General features: G+C 39.4%; 2 protein-coding genes and 2 long non-coding RNA genes across 9 annotated transcripts; 2 read left to right on the top strand and 2 right to left on the bottom strand.

Moving 5' to 3' along the window:
* Positions 1-382: 382 nt before the first annotated feature.
* tmc8 (transmembrane channel-like 8) lies at positions 383-9987 on the top strand. The gene is made up of 16 exons (XM_028017146.1): positions 383-1464; positions 2161-2422; positions 2811-2959; positions 3037-3168; positions 3258-3310; positions 3458-3597; positions 4658-4805; positions 6171-6335; positions 6429-6580; positions 6660-6729; positions 6989-7092; positions 7235-7421; positions 8244-8392; positions 8550-8690; positions 9134-9212; positions 9514-9987. Exons 1-16 carry the CDS (start codon positions 1422-1424, stop codon positions 9634-9636), a joined length of 2097 nt encoding a protein of 698 aa, XP_027872947.1. The 5' UTR covers positions 383-1421; the 3' UTR covers positions 9637-9987.
* Positions 8262-11351, bottom strand: LOC114144393 (uncharacterized). The gene is made up of 3 exons (XR_003595479.1): positions 11257-11351; positions 9560-9656; positions 8262-8372 (listed from the first exon to the last, which is right to left on the bottom strand). It is a non-coding gene; the product is annotated as an uncharacterized LOC114144393 (long non-coding RNA).
* Positions 10069-23614, top strand: LOC114144390 (Fc receptor-like protein 5). Of its 6 annotated transcripts, XM_028017155.1 has the most exons (14): positions 14727-14886; positions 16785-17309; positions 17386-17412; positions 17504-17630; positions 17715-17893; positions 18497-18680; positions 19568-19674; positions 20041-20313; positions 21079-21381; positions 21455-21556; positions 21641-21668; positions 22673-22721; positions 22807-22872; positions 22948-23614. In XM_028017155.1, exons 2-14 carry the CDS (start codon positions 17279-17281, stop codon positions 23032-23034), a joined length of 1563 nt encoding a protein of 520 aa, XP_027872956.1. In that variant the 5' UTR covers positions 14727-14886; positions 16785-17278; the 3' UTR covers positions 23035-23614. The 6 variants fall into 6 exon arrangements, 5 of the variants coding, with proteins under 5 accessions (XP_027872955.1, XP_027872958.1, XP_027872954.1 ...); XM_028017154.1 differs by lacking the exons at positions 17386-17412; positions 17504-17630; positions 17715-17893; ... (7 more) ...; positions 22807-22872; positions 22948-23614 and adding exons at positions 10069-10202; positions 10303-10329; positions 11207-11488; ... (5 more) ...; positions 14696-14720; positions 15465-15534 and having other exon boundaries at positions 14817-14886; positions 16785-16995; XM_028017157.1 differs by lacking the exons at positions 17386-17412; positions 17504-17630; positions 17715-17893; ... (7 more) ...; positions 22807-22872; positions 22948-23614 and adding exons at positions 10069-10202; positions 10303-10329; positions 11207-11488; ... (4 more) ...; positions 14509-14610; positions 14696-14720 and having other exon boundaries at positions 14817-14886; positions 16785-16995.
* On the bottom strand, positions 23062-24201 carry LOC114144394 (uncharacterized). The gene is made up of 2 exons (XR_003595480.1): positions 24070-24201; positions 23062-23978 (listed from the first exon to the last, which is right to left on the bottom strand). It is a non-coding gene; the product is annotated as an uncharacterized LOC114144394 (long non-coding RNA).
* Between the last annotated feature and the right edge of the window lie 11 nt (positions 24202-24212).

Genomic DNA, 24212 nt, shown 5'->3' with positions numbered 1-24212 from the left:
ATTGTGATATTTTCAAACCAGGCAATGATCATTTTAAAATGAAAACAGGTGTCATTATTTCAAAAGGACCCACATGACACTCCTAATCTATCAGTTCCTGATGTCTGTGTTTGAAAAATGTTTAAACAAATCAGAAAGGAGAGCATAATTATGTGAGTAAAATTGATTAATTATTTTAATTAGAACCTGAAAAGTATGGGATGAATATGAAATCAGCCCACCAAAGTCAGAACTTCCCATTGTACCTCACCTGGCTCAGTGATTGGGGTTATTAATGATGATGGGCAGATTCATTTGAACAACTTTTAATTAGTATGGGTCAAATTTATAGATTTATTTTTGTTTTATTTTTTTGCAGAAGAAGTTGCAAAAAAACTTGACCAGCATATCTTTTCCACACACAAATGTGAGGTTTCCTGTCCTTTATTTTGCTTCCATGTGTAAAAATATGTAAATACTTTCTTTGCTAACTCTCCACTTCCTCTCCAAGTATACTTTAAACAAAAGCTCAACAACTTCTCCCCTCTCTGTTTCCATTCCTTGTCTCGAAGCTAAACTCTAACATCCCTTTGTTTCTGGCCAAGCAGAGTGCGTCTTTAACAGTTTCAGTAGAATGGAAACCAATCATGTGGAAAAAGCAGCTAAGAAATGACGTTGATACCCATTTAAGAATGTATTGACTGGAAACCTCAAATGTCTTTGTGGTCTCCTGAGAGTGGGTGTAAAAAGCCTTCGTGTTTCATCACCTCCTTTTTCCCCATCACTCACTGGCTGTAAGCGGCGAACAGCTTCCCTGAGAGGATGCAGTGATGTCGAGCTATGGCCTAAAAAGCTTGCGATCTACTTTTCTATTTAGCCAGAGTGGAAACTACTCACTGCGACAAGACAGAGCTGCAACTTATGCTAAAAAAAATTCTGTTTAAGATAATTACTACTAACTTTTCGTTGAACTTAAACAACACATCACAGTCAGTAATGAGTCAAGATGTTTGCATACATCAAAGCTTCATCTTATTACTTCCCTAAACCTCTTTGTGCTTTTTTCCTACCAGCCCATTATGTGTTTGTGTGTTTTGTGTATTTCTTCTTGTCAAGTGAACTCAACAGTCTGCATCCTGTCATGTGACTTTCTGCGATCTGTCAAACTTCAGCCTCAGTTTGGACTAATTTTACACCTGCTCCAACTTGAGAAACAGAAGCAGTCCCAGTAGCATGAGACAGAGCCGGTCAGCTGTTCAGAAGCACTTCTGCATGGCGTCCGCTGCGAGGCGTGAAGCGGGGTATTTTGATGCAGGACTCGGAAGTGACTTTTCACTTTTTTGAAACTTTGAGTTGCAGCTCAAGCAGAGAAGTCGACGGTATGTGTTGCTTATGAAGACGGACAGCGTAGTTTGCAATTAAAGAGGAAGTGCGGGGTGAAAATGGAAGGCCAGAAAACGGTGAACTTCATGAGACTCTTGTCAGGTAATAAGAATCTAAATTTTTCAACTTTCAAGTGTGTGTGACAAAGTGAGATGAGAGAGCTCGTATTTTCTACAAATGTGTGTAAGGCGATCAGAATTATTATCTCACAGGCATAAAGTTCACAGGAAGCCTGTGTTTTGCACTGTTTCATGAAACAAAAGTTTATGTGCTTGGCTGTCAGTTGAGCTGGTTAGTCTGTGTTTAGTTATTTTCAAAACTAGACTTTTAAGTCACAACCTAAAGTCACCTTTTCTCCTTTTAATCAGAATGTGGCTGAAGATGATGGAGATGTGCTGGACTTTGACTCAACTCCTTTCTTTTTAGTTGTTCAGATGTAGATTTGCTACTGAGCCTTTGATTATTGTTGTATTTAACAACAAATAGAACAACAATGTAAAGCTAAAATATAGCTATTATTGGACAGACAACTTAGACTTAAGGAAATAATCTCAGGAAATTACACCAAAGCTTGGGATTTTTCAAAAGGTTCAAGACTAATTAAACTTTGGCAGGACTCTATATTGTTAACTTGCTTTATCCTGTCCCAGACTTGTGCCATTATCCATCTGAACTAAGATAGAATTTTGTTAAAACCTGAGATATGGTGACCAATTTTTCATAAATTTCCCTAAATCCTGCAGAAATGGATTTCTGGTTTGCATGAATTCAATGATTTACTTTTTGCTGTCCTAACAGATGAAAGCGTCGAGTCCACCTTGTCGTCAGACTCATGTGAGTACTACCATACAGAGATATTTGACCTGCTGCCCAGTGTCCAGGCTGTCCGGTCCCAGCAGGACAGCTATGATACGCTGAAAACCAGCAAGGTCCACCAGGGTGGCCTGCAACCCGGGGAGGCCTTCAGCACTGAGAACCAGTCAAGAGGACCCAGAGACAAGCTGTCTCTGCAGCCACTGCGGAACCTGGCCATTTGTATGCAGGGGAAGAGGAGCGCAAGGTGGGAAAATGTTATGAACAAATATTTTTTTATTCTCAACTTGTTTAAAAACCCATAGAACTGTAAAAGCCTGTTTTCTAAAAGAACTTCTGCAGTAAATGTAAAGTAAATTTAAGGGGTCACTACTTGCACTTGATTCAAATATTATTAGTTGTTGGTGCTAAAAAAAAAAAAAACATTCTACAAAGTAGAACAAAGTTACTGTTTTTTGCTAAATATATATCTTCTGTTTTTAGTTCAGTGCTGTCAGAAACCATTTTCTAAACAAACTTCAGTGAGAATCTTGAAGCTGAAGTGGCCGCTGAAGTTCTGGACGTATTCCTGCTGTTGAGGGAATTTCAGACAGCAACAGTTCAGGATGTAAAAATATACATTTGCTGTTAATTAGGGAAAGGAGGAAAATTCAGATCAGCAATATTGGTTTCTGGGAGTCGTGGAGGCGGAGCCAGAGCATCAACAGGAAGAGGGTCTGGGCTCACATGAGGGAGGCGGGAGCCAGCTTGTTGCCTTGGAAACAGACACTCCACAAAATTCAAGGTAACAGAAACTTTGAAGACCTGCGTTTCTTTTTTGCACCTTTTTGATCCTGTTTTTTTGTTGTTGTTGATTTTCAGGGAGGTTTGGCATCGGAGTGAAGTCCTACTTTGTGTTCCTCAGATATCTGATCTACTTGAACCTGCTGCACTGTGCTCTGATCGGGGGCTTCATCCTGGGGCCCACAGGGTTTTATGGCACAAACAGCAGTGGTAGTTATATTTAACCCACCTCTGGTATAAAGTATATAGCAGAAATGCAGTCGAGACATATGTGGAGTTAAATCTTGGTTATTTCACAGAATCGTTGCGATTTGGCGGAAACGACTCTGTGTTAGACTTCCTCCTGGGATCGGTAGGAGTTATTATTCTGAGCATGAATGCTAATTCATGCACAGAATTACAGACATGAAGAAAAGCCCCGTAAACATATTTTAATTTAAAACAAAAGATACCTGCTATATGCCACACATGAGCACATCTTCTGCTTCTTTTAAACCAGGGATTTCTGGCTCGTTCGCCTGTTTTCTTTGGCTTTTACACCAGAGGCTCTCTGAATCTCGACTGCCTGAACACACCCCTGCTTTACCTGGCTGGGATCCTCAGCATCATCTTCCTTAGTCTCATCATGGTGGTCCGCAGGTTAGTAGACCACAGCAATGCTGCAGAAACATCAATCATCTTCCATTTGGATCTCAGAAATGTGCCTGTTAAAATGCTAGACTTTAAAAATGAAACCCCAAAAACTAATTTTAAAACTTTTGCCTCTTTTAGCTAGACTGTAAAATGTAGCTGAAAAGCAAATGCTGACAGGATAAAATCTATGTGACTTGATCAAAACAGTCTCTTTGTCTAGTGGTGTCTGTCACGGGAAAGATGCTAATTTTTTTTAACCTACATTATGTAGCTGTCGCTCCACAGAGAGGCTAGTCAACAATGACTTCAGAAAATAGGATACAAAAAAACTCCCTGAAGTTTCTCCAAAAATTAAATATATAAAAAAAAGAAAAATTAGCCCAGGAGGCTGAGAAGAAGCATACATGGATGGTTGTGTTTTGCTTGTGACATCAATTTCCTCTATTTTCCATTTTTCTGCACCAAACAGTGGAGCAGAAGACAGATGTCTTTTCTTCCAAAGAAAACACTCAGACCTTGACAAGAAAACATTCTGAAAAACAGAAAACTATTTCAGAATATGCTCCCATCTGATGGGCCTCAGAACCAAAGCAACACGCTTCTGTAACAGAACTCGCAGTAAAGCACGGTGGCGGAAGCATCATGCTTTGGGATTACTCTTTTCTTCAGATGGAACGCCCTTTTTTTTGGCCGGGTGGAGGAATGTGTGAGCAGTTTTGATTCAAAACTTTCAGTTCCTAAAACGCTACAAATGAAGGGAGGTTTTACGTTTCTGCACAACGCTGAGTTCAATCATACGACCAAACCAGCAGAAATGGGTTTTACCAGAGGAAATATTTACATATGATGGAAAACTTGGGAACCAGAGGTTTGCTCTCAGTTTCACAGATTTAGAAAACCTTTGTATAAAGTGGACAAATATTGTCAAATCAAGCTACTGTTAATTTCTGCAGGATAATGTCAAATAGAAGGTGGAAAAATGACGTGTAACAATAAAATTTTTCTACATCACACAAACCTCTCAGACATTTAATCCTGGTTGTGTACGTTTTTTCTCCTCTTACAGAACGACTGTTGGCTACAAGCACACCTGGATGCTCGAGAAGCGAACCAGCATGAATGTGAGCTTTAAGGTCTTTTGTGGCTGGGACTACAGCATCCATCATCCAGAGTCTGCAGAGCTCAAGCAGAGCTTCATCAGGAATGACCTGAAGGTGAGTGAGGAGACGCACCTGCAGATAACAGCCTCCTGTTCTGCCATGCTCACAGCAGCCAACCTGATGCTAGAAAACAAAATGGAGGCAACACAGTGTGTATGAAACAGTATAGTCTTCACAGCAACGGTTTGAAACTCTTCTGTGAACCGAATATTAGAAAGCTAAGACGCATCTGACCAGAATGCAACCATTTCAATACTCCTGATGGAAATCTTTTTGCAGAGGCATGTAATGTTTTGCAGATCCAAAATACATAGAAAACTAAGAAATCAGAAGCTGGTTAGTAATACAGCTTAATGGTATTAAAAAACCCCAAAACAAAACAATGCCTGTCAATGGGCCAAAAAAAACAACAAGGTACAGCTCTACCCTTCTATATACAACTGTCCAAACGTACTTTAGACCATTGATTATTTCAAATAAGTGTGGTCTGAATATTTTTGTTATTTTTCTGTTATTTTGAAGCTTAGGTCCCTCTTTCATTCTCAGTTAAATTAACTCTGACTTGTCTTTCTTCTATTGACATTTTTGTTCTGCTGTTGTCTTCTTTATATATGATTTGACCGAATGTGTCACTCGGGAGACCTTTGAACCACTTAAAGCTGCAATATGTACCGTAACTTTAAAAAAAAATAAATTTCTTCATACGTCCTGACAGCATGACAAGAGACAGATAATCTATGGAAACATAATAGTTTCTCCACCTCTTCCCCAGTGCTACTATTTCCATTTGTCAGGAACAACCAATCAGAAGCAGGATAAGGGTCTTGTGCATCCTATGCTTAATGTGCTAATGGCAGCGAAACACCTTACAGTTACAGAAAAACTGTTTATCCACCGTCATCAGTGGCTACGCTGACTAGTCTGAGCATCCACAACAAGCTCTGTTGATGGGACCTAATGCATGGCAGAGAGAAAGGGCAGAGGGTGTGAGTGGTGCATACACAGGTATGATTGACAGCTCTAAGACCCTCCTCCTGGTTCTGACTGGTTATTTCAGAGAGATGGCAGTGGTAGCACAGGGAGGAGGTGGAAGACTCAGGTTATCTGCTTCATACTGTCAGGGCATAATGATATGTAAAAAAACATATTTTTAAAAAATTACTGCAGCTTTAAAGTATTTAATACCTTATTTAAAACAACAACAACAAAAACCAAACATTGCTTGTTTATCACCTGAATTTGTACCTCAGGCCTCACTAGGAAAGTATTTCTTCCCTTTATCTCCAAAACAAATTCAAGTGACATGTAGCCACATTTAGGTGTGATCTTTGTTACTATATAAAAATCACATAAAAGGAAGTTACTCTTGTGCATCTTGTTGACCTGCAGTAAATATTGATCTAGACATTTATGCTGCAGCTCTTCCTGGAGGAGATGAAGTTTAACTTGAAAAAGGCTCAAAGGACTCTGGGACAAAAGCTGCGCCTCTACCTGCTGAGGTTCATCCTAAACCTGATTGTTGTCTTTCTGCTCGGTGGAGCTTTTACTCTCATCTACTTGTCCACAAACGTGTCCCTCAAAGAGGTAAGGATTTCAGCCCGAAGTTTTGTATTTCTGCAGCAAATGCATGAATAAATATTGTTTGAAAAAAAAAGGGCTAATGTCTGTTTTTCATAGTCGAACGAAGTTTTGGTTCTCAAGCTGATCCTTCAGTATCTTTCTCCCATCACCATGACCTTTGTGGACCTAGTCCTCCCTCAGATATTCCGCAAGATCTCATCTTTCGAGGACTACTCTCTAACCGTTCAAGTAAATGTAACACTTGTGAGGTGAGAGGCAGCAGGAGACAAACACCTTGTAAAGGTTACACACACATGGCCACAAGGGTTCACCATGTCTTCTATTCAGGAGTATCTTCTTGAAGCTGGCTTCCCTGGGGATCTACTTAGTTTTCCTCTTCAAAACATCAGTCGAAAATGTGAGTGAAAGTGAAAGGAGTAGGTAATATTTTACCTTCATAAAACCAACCAGATCTGAGTTATTCTGCTAAACTTGGCAATGATTTAAATATTTATTGGCATAGATTATGAGCATGAACTACGGTTTGACTTCGGTTTCAAGCACTTAGTAAATTCTTTGTTTGAACTACTGGCACTTTTTTCAAAAAACAAACAAACAAACGAAAAAATTCTCCTTTTGACTTAATTTTTTTGTTGTTTTGTGTTTTTTCTTTGCAGCGTCTGTGCAGGGAAAACCAGATTGGCATTGAGATGTACAAACTGTGCATCTTCAACTTCCTCACCACTTTCTGCAACACTTTTTTGGTGAACTACCCCAGGAAGTGGGTTTGCTTGAAATCACTCGGTTTCTTTCATAGTCATTGTGATGATTTCTACAGAAAGCCCACGCATGCTCGATGTTTTTTTTTTTTTTGTTTGTTTTACCACGCTGACGAATGTGCTTGTGTTCCTGCTGTTTGGCAGGCTTTTGCAGGAGAAGCACCCAACCTGCTTTCTGGTCCGGCTGTGCGGGAGGCAGCGGTTTCTGATCCCGTTCAAAGTTCTGGATCTGGTCTACATCCAAACTGTGTTGTGGGTTGGAGTCTACTACTGCCCCCTGCTGCCTATGATCGGAGTAGTCAGCCTGTTGGTGATATTCTACATCCAAAAGGTAGCAGAGCGAAACAAAAGATTCGCATGATCAAATAAATTGATCAGGCATAACATTATGACCAGGGTGGGGACCCTGATTGGTTTGTGGCTATGCAGCCCTGCATTCAACAAACTCAGGTGCATTTTCTGTCTCATAAACAGCACAAACCTCTTTATCATTTTAATCCGCAGGCGTTGTTGCTGCTCAACACATCCCACCCACTAGAAGGGTCCTGTCATGAATAGATAATCACTTAAAAGTTTTTCACTACACCTGCCGGTGGTCGTAATGTTATGCCTGACTAATGCATCCCACTTGTCTTGTTAATATTCCTATGTAACTTTTTAAAAATCTAACTAATGAAACCAGGAGACCGAATGGCAGGCAAACGGGTTTCATGCAGTAATATGTATATATTTTATTTAAGTATATATGATTAAAGATGTTTCTAGTTCCTTTACCACCTCCTAAGTCCACAGTTTGTTATAAAGCTAGCAACCAGTTAGCTTAGCAATGTTGGCTTAAATTACAGTGTGTCTGGTAAAAATAAACTTTCTTTAATTTTATAAGTATGATATTCGGAGCTACTAAGACAGGAGTCCTTGTGTTCACAGCTGCTGCTGTTCTTGTTTCTTAGACGATGTCTAAAAAATTATACAAAAATGTTTATCCTAATAATGGAGATAAATATTACCCTTTTCTTAAACATTTGGCACTAAAAAAAATCCAAATTTTACTTTTTGTAATTGATTGCAACTTTTTGATCTGCAGCCTTAAAGCACTGGCGGCGGTGAAGTGGGAATAAAACTCCTATCTCTGCGTGTTTCTGTGTTTCTTCAGTTTGATGTTTTGCAGTGTTGCGAGGCGGAGCAGCGGATGTTTCGAGCCTCCAGCTCTTCGGTTTTATTCCACTTCATGCTGTTGCTGGGTCTCCTCATGGCTGCAGCCGCACCGATAATTGACTTCCACCTGGTCGAGGGAACAAACAAGTACACATTGTTCCATTACTCTTCCTCTCAGTATTTTCAATATGACACTATATGTTTCAGGAACAGCTTTCTATCTAAAATTGTTCAAATTGTGCGTGTGTTTTTTTTTTATTAACCTTTTTTTGATACAGATTTTTCTCTCTGTCTCCTGCTTCAGGATCTCCTGTGGTCCGCTTAAAAATGAAACTGTGCTTACTGTGACAAACACCTGCGTGACAAGTCTTCCCAACTCAGTCCAGAATGTTCTCAAGTACTTGTCCTCACAAGCCTTTGCCCTGCCTCTCCTGCTAGCTAAGATGTAAGTTACATTAGACGTCATCTTTTAGCACAATGAGGAATGCAGCTTTACCTGTTTGAAGAATAAGTTACTACCAACAGGTGGCACCAGAACATCTCTTCATATTTTATCATGTTACAAACTTCATGAAGTAATTCAGTGGAAGCGACTTCAGAAGTACTGATTCAAAATGGCGGAGTAACTATAAAAGCTTCCAGGTTTTTATTTGTACAACAATTTCGAAAACTATGCTTCCCCTTTCTTCTACTTTATGTATGATGATTGATTTTGTGTTGCTACATCACATAAAATCCATTGAAGTCTATTTGGAAGAGGTATGAATACTTTCTCAAGCTGCCAACCATGTTGTGTGGTTGTTGTCCATCAACTCTGCATTAATCTGATTGGATCCATTGGAGATTAGATATGATGTGAGATGAAAATGTAACATTTTGTGTCCTCAGCATCATCCTGACATCGTATGTGTCACGAGGACGCGCCAACCAGAAGGCAATCGAAAGGCTTAAAGACATGCTGATTATGGTAAGCTTCCAAATAATTTTTAACTCTGATATTTGTATGATTCTTATAGCATCCCTATATGAAATGTACAGGGTTTACCTAGTCTTAAAAAGTGGGTAACATTTCACATTTCATTTTAATCCTGTTCAATGTCAGGATTAGCATGACGCAAAGAAAACTGAGCATTCAGTTCATTTTTGTGAAAGAAGGAAACATTCATTTAACTTGGCTCTCGTCATTTTAACTTTTATCTGCGCTTTGTGAGCTTCTGTCCTGTTTGTGTTAATGCTACGTGTGGATTCTTGTTGTTGTTCCCCTACAGTGCAGCTCAGATAAACGGTTCCTGGTGAAGCAGCATGCCACCTTACTGAGAGGTCCTAAGAACTCAAGCAGAGCCCGTCCTGCTGCTGCGGAACAGAAAAAGCTCCTCCATGGCGCTCCCTGAGGCTCCCCGTTTATTCTCCTCTGGAAATGATGGAAAACAAGAAGAGACATGTTGAATTATTCACAAAGAAGCAGAGTGACCTATTGAAACTTGTGACCCAATTCTGTAAAAAGACATTTTCAGATTATTCTTGCAGCCTTCCTCGCAAGCATTTTATACACCTGTGTTAAAGCTAATAACAGCGTGCAGACTGCTGGAAGGTCTTTTATCAGTGTTGACATTAGTGACATGCACATTAACCTCTTTATATGAAAAATAGAGCTTGGTAGTATTCCTAAATGTTGACTTAATATTATTCAAGAGGCTGTAAACGTTTTTATTTGTGTGTTTATTAAACTTTTTTTGCACTAATTGCATGTTTTTCAGGCTCTTTGTATGACGTCATAGCAAAACATCCCCTCTGTTACGTTATCTTCACACAACATATGTGTCCTAGCACCATGCCTTGACTCACGCCTACACATGCACATGCAATGAGACATACATGCAGAAAGGACCATGCCAAAGACACATTCATAGTCTTGTTATGAAGAACCGTCTCACTTTATATTTACTGCCAATCCTGGGTGAGTAACTTGGGACTTAAGATCTGAATGGTTTATTTACTGGGCTAACATTCCTTCTGACTCATGTTGTTGATTTGCTTTTTTTTATTTGTTCCTTTAGCTCTAGCAAGTTTGCCCGTCACAATAGGTGAGTGTGATCGCTCAGATATGGAGCAGTGTTTACTCTCAACCAGTGAAAACTCTTCAAACACTTCGGTGCACTTTATAAACTTTAGGTTTCAGGAGGACACAACATTTTAATGCGTCTATGGTGAACTGGAAAAACGGCTCAAACTGGCATTTTAAAGGGATTTATGAGAAAATATCCAGTCAAAATGTAAAATTTGGATTACCGATTTTCTGACTTCTTGCGTTCACTTTGGCTTGCTGATTATCAACAAAAAAACAAAATCTCATTATAGGTGTTAGACAGAAAACACAGGGTGAGTAACCGGTAGCAACCTTTAACAGTGTATGTAGCAAATATTGACAAAATCCAACCAACTCAGCAGCTACAATTTGGTATAATGGAGGCTTCAATGCTTAATCTGTGCTTGGAGGATTAAGGTTTAGTTGCCAATCCAGCACTAGCATAGAATAAAGTGGCAGATGAGCTTAAGTCCATAAAGAGATCAAGTAAAAACAAGAAGGGAAATTGTTGTACATTCATCACTAAAAAAACAATCACTGCACAGAGAGACGAGAACCGACTTTAAAATAGGAAACCAAAATCAAAAAGCATGAAAGATCAAAGGTCGAATGCACAATTTCAAGATAAATCCTAAAACATTAAGACTTAAGTCTATAATGCCATAATCAACTCTCTCAGATTGTCAGCATATCATATTTTAACCATTACTAACCCAAGAACATGTGATTTCAAGAACAATTGTCCTTCTTTTACTGCAGTGAGTCTGCTAATTTCAACTTGGCCCTTCCGCTAGTTTGTCATAAAGATTTTTGAGGCTATATATACACATTAGCTATGCTCCATTCTTTATGATAAGTTTGACTTGAATCTCCAGGTGAGCCAGGTTCTCTCCGTCCGGTTCTGTCTGGCCCTGACAGAGCCTACCTCAACACCAGGGTGGTCTTCCGCTGTTCTGCCCCCGGCTTGTCCTCTCGGGTCGCCTACAGGCTGATAAGGGATCGTCGTGTCCTGGTCGCCACAGACGTCAGCCCCAAAGGGGACCAACCTACAGCGTTTCCCCTGAAAGTCAACACAGCTGCCGGCGGCTCATATCAGTGCAGGGCGTTTGCTGGAAGAAAAACGGGACTCAGCAACAGGATCAAACTGACTGTAGTCAGTAAGTTTTGGACTTGTCTGGGTTCTACTGAACGTTCCCAAGCTTCACACTCAGTCTAATGCGCTTCACCTTATTTATTTCTAGCTCCGCCATCAAACACAAGCGTGACCTCTTTTCTGCCGGTTGCCTACGAGGGGTCAAGAATTGTCATGAGCTGCGACGCTGAGCGAGGTTCCGACCTTAAGTACACCTGGCACCGTAACAGGAAGGAAGTGACCTCATCGACCGCTGGATTCGTTATCGCTGAGAACAAACTTGTGATGGAGGAGGTGACTGTGGACCAGGAGGGAAGCTATAGCTGCGTTGCTTGGTCTGTGGTGCGAGACATCAGCAGGTATTCAACCAGCGCAGAGGTCAAGGTGACAGTCAAAGGTAAATGCCAACAAAACGATATTTCATGTATGTTGCATGTCTTCGTATGAAGGGTTTTGTCGTGACGTGTGGTGGTGACGTAGGACCTAAATGCAGATGTGGCCGAGGCGGAGAGCTGGTTTCATATTTAATAAAAATTGATAACAAAAACGTACAAAAAACAACACAGGGAGCCAAAGCAGAACAAAAACACAGGAACTAGGCACAAAGCTGCCAAGGTGTAATGGGAAAGTAACTGGAGGAACCAGCAAGGAATGACTGAGAATGAGTTGTAAAAATACTGAGGAGCTTCATTACAAAACAAGGAGCAGTGGCTGATTAGAAACAGGTTTCAGGCGTGAGGGGAGAGAGAGAGCGCTAGCATGGGAGCTGGTAAAAAAAATAGACACTAGGAATAAATAAACAGAATTAAACTAGAATCACTACGAAGGACTAAAGTGAAACAGAAACGAGGCTGATCTAACGAAAGTATGAGACTAAAATGAACAAAGAACAGAAATCAAAACTAGAACCAAATAACCAAACCCCAAAATAACCCAGCACCTGACAAGTTTGGACTCTAACTTCATCCCTGGGTGTTGGATGGATTTGCTGTGTGAAATTGTTGGTTTGGTTGAGTTTCTTCTAAAATACATTCTCTCTCTCTCTGTCTCTCTACATTTCTTTCTCCTCCTTTTCCACAGTCAAGATTTCAAAACCGGAAATTTCCATCTCCGTTTTCAAAGAGGGGGAGAATTACCATGGAAATGTAACCTGCCGGTCCTCAAGAGGAAGTCCGCCTGTGAGCTTTTCTCTGCTGCTGGACGACAGGGAGGTGAGGTCTGCTACAGCTGCAGAGTCCCTCGCCGCCTGGTTCGATGTTCCTGTTGTGATCGGGCTGAACATGGGAGAGGCCCGATGCCGAGGGAGAACGGAGGTGCAGGACCTGAAGAGTGAGGCCCTCGCTCTGGAAGTAGGTGAGATGTGTGTTCAGGTTCAACGCCATTCTGTGATCCACACTCCCGGTTCCCTCATTGACGGGGAGCCATTTCTTAATTTCTCATCATCAATCTTTCTCTATGACAGGCTGCTATATTTTGAGAACAAAATGTGAGTAATAATTTGTCAAAGTCATATTTTCACCATGTTGTTTACACATTTATAAATGTCAGAGATCCAAACTAAATATTTTGCAAGTTAAAGATTTAATTTGCAAATTAAATATTTAGTTTGGAGCTACATATTCACTTAGCAAAATAAATATTTATTTTGCAGTTAAATGTTTTGCAAACTAAACATGTAGTTTACCAACTAAGTGTTTAAGTCTGAGCTAAATATTTAACTGGTAGATAGTTTCAAACTAAATATTTTCTAAACTGAATATTTAATTTGAAAACTAAACATTTAGTTTGTGTACTAAATATTTAACCTGGGAATTGAATGTTTAGTTTGAAACTCTGACATTAATACATTAATAAAAAAATGTGTAACAAGTTGAAAATATGACTTTGAAAAATGAACACCCATATTTTTTCTCTATGACGAGCTAAATAAATCAAAAAATATTGTGGTTTATTTTTATTATTATTTTACTCTGCATACCCATTGAGCTCAGAGCCTTCCTGTTGAGCTCATAGCCTTCCTGTTGTCCTCTAACTGTGTCTCCAGTCCCGGTCGGGGCGGACGTGAGAGTGGAAGTGGACTATCTGTACAGCGCTGAGGCCACGCTGACCGCTGCCAGGCTGAGCTGTCACATCAGCAGAGGGACGTTCCCACTCTTCTCCTGGCTCCTCAACAACTCCGTTCTTCTGCCCGAGGAGATTCAGCCTCAGGCTGTCCTGACCCACCAAAAGAAAGTCCTCTTCCTCACTCAGCTCAGCGCAGAGGATTCTGGGTCTTACCGCTGCAGGGCCAGAGACAGCTACGAGGAATCTGGGCCCTGGGCCGAAAGCGCCGCTGTACTTGTCCGAATCACCGGTGAGAAAAAAAATATTTACCATAAATGAAAAGTTGGAGATGCACTCTTACGTTTGCAATCATTGTCCCTCATAGCCTGCACAGTTTTAGGTAACGTAGTCACCAGATGTCTAGGATACACATACTTTAAACAGTCAGGCCAAAGGAAATAAATAGATGTGTAGCATTTCTGATTTATGCCATATTAATATTATATACTTTGGTTTTGCATTCAAAACAGAAGTAAAATAAGTACTACTTACAGTACTTGTTACAGATTTTCTCCATCCAATCTGATTGACTTTGGGATATTATGAAGAGAGGAATGGACCAAAATTTTATTTTTTTAGACTTGAAACAGGGATGCTGGATGCAAATGCACACCACAGTTGTCACATTTTTACTTCAAAAACAAAGTCAAAAACCATGCATAATTTTTTTTCCCTCTAGTTCACATTCATGCATCGTTTTGTTGTTTTCTATCACATGAAATCTAAATAAAACACACTGAACTTTGCGGCTGTAACGATGAGCGATTTTAATTTTTATTCTGCTTGTTTGCCCGTCAACCAGAGGAAAACCGCAACTCGGTGGCTCAAGCATCACTCTGCAGTGAAACTTCACAAAGTAAAAAATAATATACGACGCTAGTAATCTGCTCCCATAAAGCCACGATATGTTACATTAACGGCTTTGTATCTTCTGACCCGCAGAGTTTCTTACTGAAGTTATCACCTTAGTGTTCTGCTGCTTCTTCCTGCTGATGCTGGCAGTGGCCTCCGCCTGTCTGTTCAAGTTGCTTGACCACTCCCCAGGTCTGTGCAGCAAAGCATGCGTGCAATCTGTCAGACTGAAATGAAGGTATTCATGTTTTGCTCTCTGCATGTGTCTTATTCGCAGCTCCTACCAATGTTTCTGCAGCTAAGTAAGTTTTTCCACTTAATTTAAAGTCATTTAATCGTTTCTTTGATTTAAATCGCCTCCTTTATGCGCAAGAAATGCATATTTTCTATGATTCCAGCACAATGCCATTTCATCTCTCTGAGCCGGAGTCTCAGACGGACACTTTGTCCCGTCATGTCCGGAACCAGGTAAACCTAGAATACACCAGAGTTAAACAAGTTTTCTGACATGTTGATAGAATACTTTACTTCAAAACCCCATATTTTTATTTTTATTTAAAAGCTGTAGTAACAGCTATATTTTCTCTGCAGCACTTTCATAAAATGATACATAAGTAATCAATAGAGGGTGCACTTACTCTGTGCACTTAAGTCTATTGTAATGTTTCCAGGCTGGACCATGTTGTTGCTCTCTGGAAAGAAATGTTACCAATAAAATTAGTGGAGGTCCTTTATTGTTACAGTTGATTAAGCAAAATTATTATTTTTGTGTGTTTTAATGTTAATTCAATTTGTGCTTTTTCTTGCAATGACCCGTGTGCCGTGTCTGCCGGGTCTCCCTCAAAAAACAGATGATAATCACAAAGAACCTGCTGGTTAAATAAAGAATAATAAATACAAGTTTTTAGAAATAAATTAGTGCACTAGAAAAAATGCTTCCCTGTTATGTAGGTTATAGCTACACAGCTACAGCATGGGCGCATTAAAGTCACACTTATCGCTATTGTATTTGTAAATACGTAACATAAAATATTTTTGCTCTGCAGCAGATGTTAGTGAACATGTCGGCCATCTGTTACCTGCTTGTTTCAGCTTTTAACCACTCATCATCTTGAGGTTTGCTTGCAGGTTGAACACAGTTTAAATCAGCCAAGAGCACTTTAAGCTTCTTCATCCAGGCTGGTCTTTGGTCTTTCAGCCCTAGATGCTTAAAATATGCTCCTACGTCTTAGAAAATGTGATTGTGGCTAAAGTTTAACCTTTCGGTTGCATCAGTTCTTCTTCATATCTCACAGTTTAATCAATGGATGCATGTTGCTCAGTTGCTAGAGCAGAAAAACAACCACAGCATGTCAGCCGCCTTGTGATGACATGTGATCTCTGAGAGCAACAGCTGCAGGAGTTACATGCAGGTCTGGTGATAGTGTTTGGTGGTTTTGAATTCGCTGAGTAAAGCCTGTTTTATCTGTTAGCCGTCAGTGGAGCTCAAAATGTGGGCGGAGTTTAGTCAAAGCGAGGCGATCCGTCTCCTGTTGTTATTACTGGCGCTGCAGGAACAACAGCAGCAAGAACAATTCAGTCAACTTTTTATTAATTTTTTTTTTCATACATTTCATCTTTACCTTTTTTTTAAAAATTGCAATTAGATTCTTTAAGTAGTTTAGTTAGATTTGAATGGATTTTCATAATAACTACTACTAATAGAGTTTCATATTGAATTGAATAATTCATTCATTTTGAATGTTTTTCCCTTTGACAGTTGAAAATCTTAAAATAGATCACATTCATAATTAATTATATATATTTTCAACTTTCCCATATTGTTATCAATATGTTTCCTTTGTAATTTTAGGATTTGTATTTTTGTCGCCTTCTGAACAAAAATACAATGAATGCCTTTTTTTTGTCAATTTGATACATTTTAGTTTTGGGTTTTTTTTTATTTGTCATGTCTTAAAAAGTTTTTGTTCCATCTGAATAATTAGATTTTTGTCACACATCACCCACGTAATTTATTTGTTTATCTGTCGTAATTTTAGTATAGATTTTATTTTACTTGTCATCTCTAAACTGTGATTTTTTTAGTATTGTACACTTTTAATTTTCAGTGACACAAATAGACACAATTTTCAAACATATTTCTGAAGGTCTTTCATTTTCTGAAAAGAAAAAGAAAATACTGTAGGTGCAAAATATATATTTATACATGACTTAATGTGATTGTACTATTTTTATTTTATTTTTGTTAATATTTTAGCATGTGCTCTATTTTGGCTCCCATGCAGACTATAAACTTTACAATATAAAAAACATATAACTTATGAACAATAAAAGGCATACTAATTCTGTCTTTGTTTCTGTTTCAGATCGCTGAAATCACAGTATAAAAACATCCAAGAAGATCCTGATTCATGCTAATTATTATTTATTTATGAAGTAACCAACTTTCTGTTTTCAATAATCTGATATATTTTATAAAATGTTCTAAGAGTGAGCTATTCCTGTATAAAGAGTGATAAAATGTGTTGAACCACTTCTGTACTTTGTCATTTTGCAAATAAATTCTAAAGATGTAAACGTGTGTTTTCATCGATTAAGTGAAAGAAAACAATGTTTCCTTGCTTCTCTGTGAGTCTAAGTTTGACTCGGTGAACTGCAGCAGGACGGTTTTATTTCTCCCAGCTGAAGTGACGCTGAAGCTCGGGAGGCGTTGGCCTGCAGCTCTATCAGTCGCTTGCACGTTTCTCTGACTGTCTGTAAGGCCATCAGACGCACACTTTCACCCACCCAGTTACAACTGCCACTTATTCCCTCCGATTTTACACCATTCAAAGCCTCCCGCTGCACAAACGACTTCAACATGTTTGCTTCTGTGTTTTTGGTCGTCCTGGGTAAGCAAGCCAGCAGAAACTCAATCGAGTGTCAAGGATTTTGAAATAATCTAACATTTCGTCTCCATTCCTACAGGATTGTGCTGCTGCACAAAAGACAGCAGTAAGTACATTTTCATGATAATTTGTGTGCTGTCCGGTGATGAAAGCTGATGGCTCTTTGGGATTTCTTTTTTTGTTGTTTGTTTCAACAGATCAGTTCCAACTGGACCAGCCACGACTCCACGGCCCCTCGCAAGCTTTGGTAGACGATGTCATTCCCTTGGTGTGTGAAATTCCCAGTTCAGAAAGTAATGAACCGATTCTTCTGACATTATACAGGTAAGTGGAGTCGGGTTACAACTGGAGTTAAATGCATTCGGAGAAATAAAGCAACAAGAGACGCGTTGTAATTCCTGTCTTCAGGAAGGATGACCGTAAACAAATGTTTGGAGAGTACACCCTCTCAGCCGGGGAGGAGATGGGAATCTTTCCCCAGCTTATCAAAGTTGAGCATGAGGGCTACTTCGAGTGTGTGGCCAGCGCACAAAACAACACGGAGATAAACGAGACTGTCAGCGAAGCACACTTCTTAAGGGTTATTGGTAAGTCCTGTTGAGTAGGAGGAATTATGCATAGTTTTTTACACATTAAAAACTGTCTCCTTAAAATATAAGGTCAAAAAACTATTTTACACTCAGCAACAGTTCAACTCTGGTTAATTTCACCCATCAATGGCAGGAATGTCTTATTTATATACACTCTGTTAAATTCATAGAATAGAATAGAACTTCCTTTCATTGTTTTGCAGTGGGGAAATTCACGTTTTTTTTTATCTTCAGGAAGGTGCTTTAGGATACCTCACAAATACATAATCATACCTTAACACAAGCATCCAATGAATTAAAAATACACAGTTGTGTAAACGAAATACATCCATACTAAGATCATATCTTTACATGTTGTCCACATTATTTAGGTTTTATAAAATAGGGCTGCACTATAACAATTACAATATTGTGTGGTTTCCTGGGGAACAGGTTGAATATCACTGAGATAATCTGGTTACAATCTGCTAAATGAGTACAGAAAAGACAAATAAAAAACAATTCAAATACAGGAGCTCGAAAGATTAAATCTTTGCATATTCTCTTTTCTGACAGCGGTTAATGTGTTAATGTGTTGTTTTTTTTCCGTTTGTTTTGCAGTGCCAGTCGTCGACGCTGCGATTGTTTACACAGGTCCAACAGAGATCTATGAGGAAACCAAGATAGAGCTGCAATGCAAAGTTAAATCTGGAAATCATGTTTCCTACAACTGGTTTCTCAATGGGTGCCTCGTCTCTCCGTCTCCTGTCCGCTGGATTGGAGACAACCGGTTAATAATCACCAGGTCTGTGATGGCATAAAACATGGCTTAAAAAAACATGGCTCGAGTCTTAAAAGGAATCCTTTAAGACTCGAGCGCTAAACTATTGGAGCTTTTTAAATTGATTGCTAAATGTGGGCAAACCCACGTTTGTGCCTCCATCTAATTCTCCAAATGTCAATTGTTTTTTGAAATTGACAGCAGTGCTGAATGCTACTTATTGATTTAAAAATTCAGAACCGTTTTTATGTCATTTTTACGTTTTGTTGAAGAAAATCGTCAATTAATGACATGGGGTCTTTGTGAGGAAATAATTGTTCTTCTGGTTAATTTTCCATCTGCTGTGTTTGTGGCTGAAGACGGGACAGCTGCAGCCTGTTGTGAGAACAGGTGTGAACTGCTTGCATTAGCTGCATTTCATGAGTGTATTTCCATCTGCACTTATTTAGTGAAATCTGCTCCGTAAATAAGAAATTATGACTGAATGATGAAAAATAGCACAAAATAAACAGAGAAAATTGATGTTCTTTGTGAATTACCTCCTATTTTTACTTTAAATATCTTACATGTCAACATCTGCACTGTTGCTGAAACAAGACCGAAGTTTAGCTGATGTAATTGGACGCAATCAGCGCTGTAGCTTTTCCTGTCATCACTGGAAATATAATGCACAATGTCACCTGTTTTGGTGATAATCTGTTTCAGTTCTGCCTTTCTGAAACACAAGAAAGGGTTTTAAAACTTGCAATGATTCAAGACTTCTGCTTGATGTTTTTTTTTTTTAACCATCAGTCTTTGTTTCATGACACGTTTGCCTCATTCAAACCAAAACACAGTACGGTTTTAAGGGTAACGTGTGTCAGAAGTCTTTGTTTGCTGGTTATAGTTAACATGATCTGCATCTCTCCTAGAGTGTCCTCTAAAGATGGCGGCTCCTACATGTGTCAGGCTAAAAACGTCTTCAACGAAACGAGATGGTTCGCCTCCAACAGCTCCGACCTCGTTATCGCAGTGAAAGGTTGGAAGTCATCCGCAGCACGTGTTTGATTACACTGTGACTTGCAAACGTAGCTAAACCACTTGAACTTCTCAGATTTTTGTCATGTTGCAACCACAAACATTAATGTACTTGATTGGGGAGATTTTTTAAAATCAGTTCAGTCCAACCTGTTTCTTTCAGAAGTCGTTAGTAAAGTGAGTCGTCTAATCTCAAATCCAGCCGTTCTGTGAAAGCAATTTGTGATTTGAGTACAATTCCAATCGAATGCATTTAAAATGTGTAACGTGACAAAATGTGGAACAGCTTAAGGGGGTTTAATACTCTTGTAAGGCGCCGCATTTCAGCCCGGCAGATCAAACGTTCTCCTCGTTTCTGTTTCCTCAGATCTGGTGTCGACCCCGGACATCTCATTCACCGTGGTGAAGGAGGATCATGGCAACTATTCAGCCAGCATCACCTGCCAGTCTGAGAGAGGCGATCCACCGATAAGCTTCTCGCTCTACATGGGCATGGAGCTGATGGTCAGGAAGAACGTTTCAGAGAGACACGCCACGTTCAGTCTTCCAGTGGTCCTGGACCAGCACTCTGGATGGCTGCAGTGTCTGGCCAGGAACGGGAACCAGACTGAATACAGTCGATGGTTGCCTCTTGAAGTTGGTAGGTAATCGGGCTAACATAAAACCCTGCTGTGTATTTCTTACTCTGTAGATCTGCATTAAGTACTTACCAAAATAAGAGCCTCATACCCCTTCCTCCCCCCAAAAAAGACTTTTATCATGAAAAATCCAGACTCTTTGCTAACTTCCTGCTGTTAGCTGTGCTGCAGTACAAATGCTATCAACATTAGGAGTTCATGGTATTACTTCATTGGGTTTACATTCATTGGGGAGCGTTTCATTCAGCTACGTGCTGCAGATGGAAGAAACCCAATCCGTTAAGATTTGTCTTTTGGTTTTTCTGTTTCAAAACAAAACAAAAAAAAACTTGTGGTTTTTTTGTTTTTGTGTTTTTAAACTTAAATAAATGTATGCAAAATTAAAATGATTAAAAAACAGTTTTATTTGATAAAATATATGGTTGTTGTTGTTTTGTTTGTTTTTTTTATATGTGATACTGGAAATGGTGAAAGGCGCCAAAGAAGAAGAGTGTACAGGAGATTATTGCACTTTGTATTGTCATTTACTTTTACGTGGAATGTTAAATACATTTTGTTCAGAGTTCATGAGCTCTCAGTGCGATGCATCGACTCTATTAAGACAAGGATTTCTGCTGGGTCGGGGTTTGGTTTAAGCCGATCAACAGTAAACCAGAACTGCACTTACAGTTTAACTCAAACTGAGACAGTAAAAGTGGGCAGAGCAGCACAAGGTCAAAATACGTCAACGGTTACAATCCCTCTGACTTTGTGTCTCCTTTCTCTAGTGTCAGTCGCTGGCCCAGTGACGGTCCAATCTGAATACGACATGGGAAATAACTATGCCGTCATTGGCCTCAGGCTCTACTGCAAGGCGGCAGCGGGAACTCACCCACGTTTCCAGTGGTACCTCAACCAAATGCCTCTACGTGAGCAGGGAAGCTTCTTCTATGTGGTGGATCTGCCAGAACAGTCCGTCCTGCTGCTGGCCGTGGGGAGACGGAGCTCTGGAAAGTACCGCTGCGAAGTGTGGAACAGCTTCGACAACAGCACGGTCATAAGCAGCAAAGGGCTTTATGTGGACAAAGAAGGTAGACGCTGAATGTTGCTTGAGCAACGTCTCCTGGAGACAAATCACGGACTGATTTCCATTTTTCTACCTAGTGCTGAATCGCCTTCCAACCTTAGTGGTGGCTGTGGTCTTCAGCTGTTTCACGCTCCTGATTTTCCTGGTGTTGTTTTGTTGTCTGTCAGGAGTCATCTTCAGTAAGTTCGCCTGATTTCATATCTTGGTTTGTCTTCCTTTGCTGTGAAGGGGAGATGCTGAACATTTGTCCGTTCTTCTTTCAGGGTGGAAACTGTCTCAACAGAAGTCAGAGTGAGTGTTTGGTTTTTTTTTCCATTTATTGGAAAACAAAATAATCCAAAATGTTTGGGGTTTTTTTTTTTTTTTTGCTTTCTTTGGAGGAAAAGATAATGAATGACATCATAGACTTAAAGTGAAAATTAAAATGTCTCTATTCCAGTTTTCTATAAGCGTCACAGCTGCTTTTAAAAGAATAGATTACAGTTTGTGAAGCGAGGTTCTGTTAAAATAATATTACCCATAGATTCGTCTCTTGCCGTCTTCATGTGGGTTAAATCCAGCTCCCACAAAATTCATTCAGAACTTCCCTCATTAGTTTTGACCATAATTCAGTACAAGAATAAAGTGATGGAGAGTTAGGATTACTAATTGCCAGAATATTTTTTGTTATGAACCTAAAGATGAAATCAAAAGAAGGTGACTGAACCTAGTAAGAGTGTTGTTACTTATTAGCCACAGTGTAGCAAGTCCTGTACTAACATGGGCTGAAAGGCCATTTAATGAGGAAAATGCCATTAGTCCACAAGCAGAATAAAAAAAAAACAAGGTTACAATTGCAAAAGGACTCAGGGATAAATCTTTTGCTTTTTGCAAACGTGTCTTGTGATCTAGTGAAATAGAAACTAATCTAAAATTTTCGCAAACAGACGTAGATTCGCAATCTTGACTGACCTAAAACAGCGAGGTGTTTAGTCTGATTTGATGTCAGATTTAAGAAAAGGAAAAAAACTGTGCATGTAAACATCTGGTTTCAGTTGCATTTTCGTTCAAAGACGAAGCAACGTTGTGGTGTATGCTTTGTTGCTTTTTCTGGGAAAAAAACATTTTACCACATTCCACACCTCCCACCTGAGTTCCAGCCGATAATAAATACCCTGCAAATCTTCATCACACTGTAAATTTGTTTGGTTGTATTTTCCCAAACGATCATGCAGATTAGGTCTGTCAGGAGCTGAAACTTACAGAAAAAGTTTCTGAAAGGCTAACAAGCTAACTGTGTTTAAACTCACTGTTAGATCGAGTTTTGCGATGGACGAAAGACTTGTTGTATCTGAGAACGAGGTGGTAAGTCAGCATTCCTACAAAACCTAAAGGTTTCCACTACATCACACCACCAGCCTAAACGCCCGATATAAATCTTCTCCTGTAGGACTGGACAGAGTACAACGAGGACCCAGACGTAGCGAAAGCACCAAGAGAGGACGAACTTTATCAGGTGACGGCATCATTCAGTTCAATATTCAGCCATTGTTAACAAATATTCAAACTATTTTTCTCATATCCTGGTCAGGAATCTGAAGCCTCTGAGGACGAATGGCCTCAGATCGAGCAGGAAAGAAGGACACTGGAGAATGAAGCTGATGAAGACTCAAACTGAACACTATAACTTAGTTGATTATCTATACCCTGGTGCCATTTTAGTGTAGATATTTGTAGTAATAGTTTTAGCAAAATTATTATGTTAAAGGTGTTTTTATAAAATAAGCAGTGTCTTTTTGTCAAATATCTTGAAGTATTTCTTACATTTTGTAACATAACATCAACTTACTTAATTTGGATATTATACACAATTCTACATACAAAAAAATCACATACTTAGCATTTGTAACTGTGCTTTGCTGTTGAAATTCCCTGAAACTTATCAATGGACGGCCAGGAATTAGACTGTACCTAAAGCATTGACCAACCATTGCTAAACTGCAGAGGAGGGAACCGAAAGAGTTTGTATTTCTACTGAGTTTGCACTTGGTTTGGTCATAATTTTCTGAGCGTCCTAAATGTGCGCAACAACCAGTGTTGTGTAAGTAACAAGAACAAGAAGTTAAATCTGTTGAAACTGAATCATCCATGTTCATATCATCTAAAGACTGTTAACCAGTTTCATAATTGGTTACTGTATTTGAACTGCCCTGTTGTTGTTGAAATATGCTACACAAATAAACTTGACTCGACACAAACTACGTTTTTTTAATTCATCACGTTTTAAAATAATAATAAAACATCTCAATTATCCTGTGAGTAGAATAGAATTTGCAATCTGGTTTTATTTCATTGATGCACTTGTGTTTAGCTCTCTTTTGTTCTCTTTGCTCAAACATACTGCATTTCACATTGGCTAGAAATAATAAAGTGTTCTCGTTTTCCTGCATTATTTGCACGAAATCAAAGAGGTAAAATTGAACTCAGAAAGTTTGACTGAAAGCAGCTGCGGCGTTGCTGTTCCTCAATGAAAACCTAGTTTTGTTTAACTGAGATAAAAACCAGATCCTCTTATGCACCATTCCATGTCTGCTGCAGGTTGCATGCAGTGTCAGCCGAAATCTGGCAAGGGAATAATTTGGTACGATCAGAGATGATGCTTAGAACAAGAGCTTTGAGTTCACAATATTGTCGAGGTTAAGAAAGGACAAACCTCACGATTCGGTCCCTGAATCTCTGCTGTGAGTTTCCTTTGAGGGAAATTGTTGCAACTTCAGCTTTAAGAAGCCAAATTTCATCCTAAAGAAGTCAAGCTGGCCAAAGTTTACTGTAATTCTGGTGTAAGGATTTTTTTAA

This window comes from Xiphophorus couchianus, chromosome 5 (assembly GCF_001444195.1).
Source record: "Xiphophorus couchianus chromosome 5, X_couchianus-1.0, whole genome shotgun sequence".
Classification (NCBI taxonomy): Eukaryota; Metazoa; Chordata; class Actinopteri; order Cyprinodontiformes; family Poeciliidae; genus Xiphophorus; species Xiphophorus couchianus.
Note: the sequence above shows the minus strand (reverse complement) of the source record. Positions and strands in the feature narration are given on the sequence as shown.

What these genes read in the sequence shown, in the direction of transcription:
- tmc8 (XM_028017146.1), top strand. Translation starts at nt 1,422, where the DNA reads ATGGAAGGCCAGAAAACGGTGAACTTCATGAGACTCTTGTCAG. An exon ending in GACACTCCACAAAATTCAAG is followed by an intron (nt 2,960 to 3,036) that starts GTAACAGAAACT and finishes GTTGATTTTCAG; the next exon opens with GGAGGTTTGGCATCGGAGTG. An exon ending in TTGGTGAACTACCCCAGGAA is followed by an intron (nt 7,093 to 7,234) that starts GTGGGTTTGCTT and finishes GCTGTTTGGCAG; the next exon opens with GCTTTTGCAGGAGAAGCACC.
- LOC114144390 (XM_028017154.1), top strand. Translation starts at nt 10,121, where the DNA reads ATGCAGAAAGGACCATGCCAAAGACACATTCATAGTCTTGTTATGAAG. An exon ending in ATATTTACTGCCAATCCTGG is followed by an intron (nt 10,203 to 10,302) that starts GTGAGTAACTTG and finishes TTGTTCCTTTAG; the next exon opens with CTCTAGCAAGTTTGCCCGTC. An exon ending in ACCAATGTTTCTGCAGCTAA is followed by an intron (nt 14,721 to 14,816) that starts GTAAGTTTTTCC and finishes CTATGATTCCAG; the next exon opens with CACAATGCCATTTCATCTCT.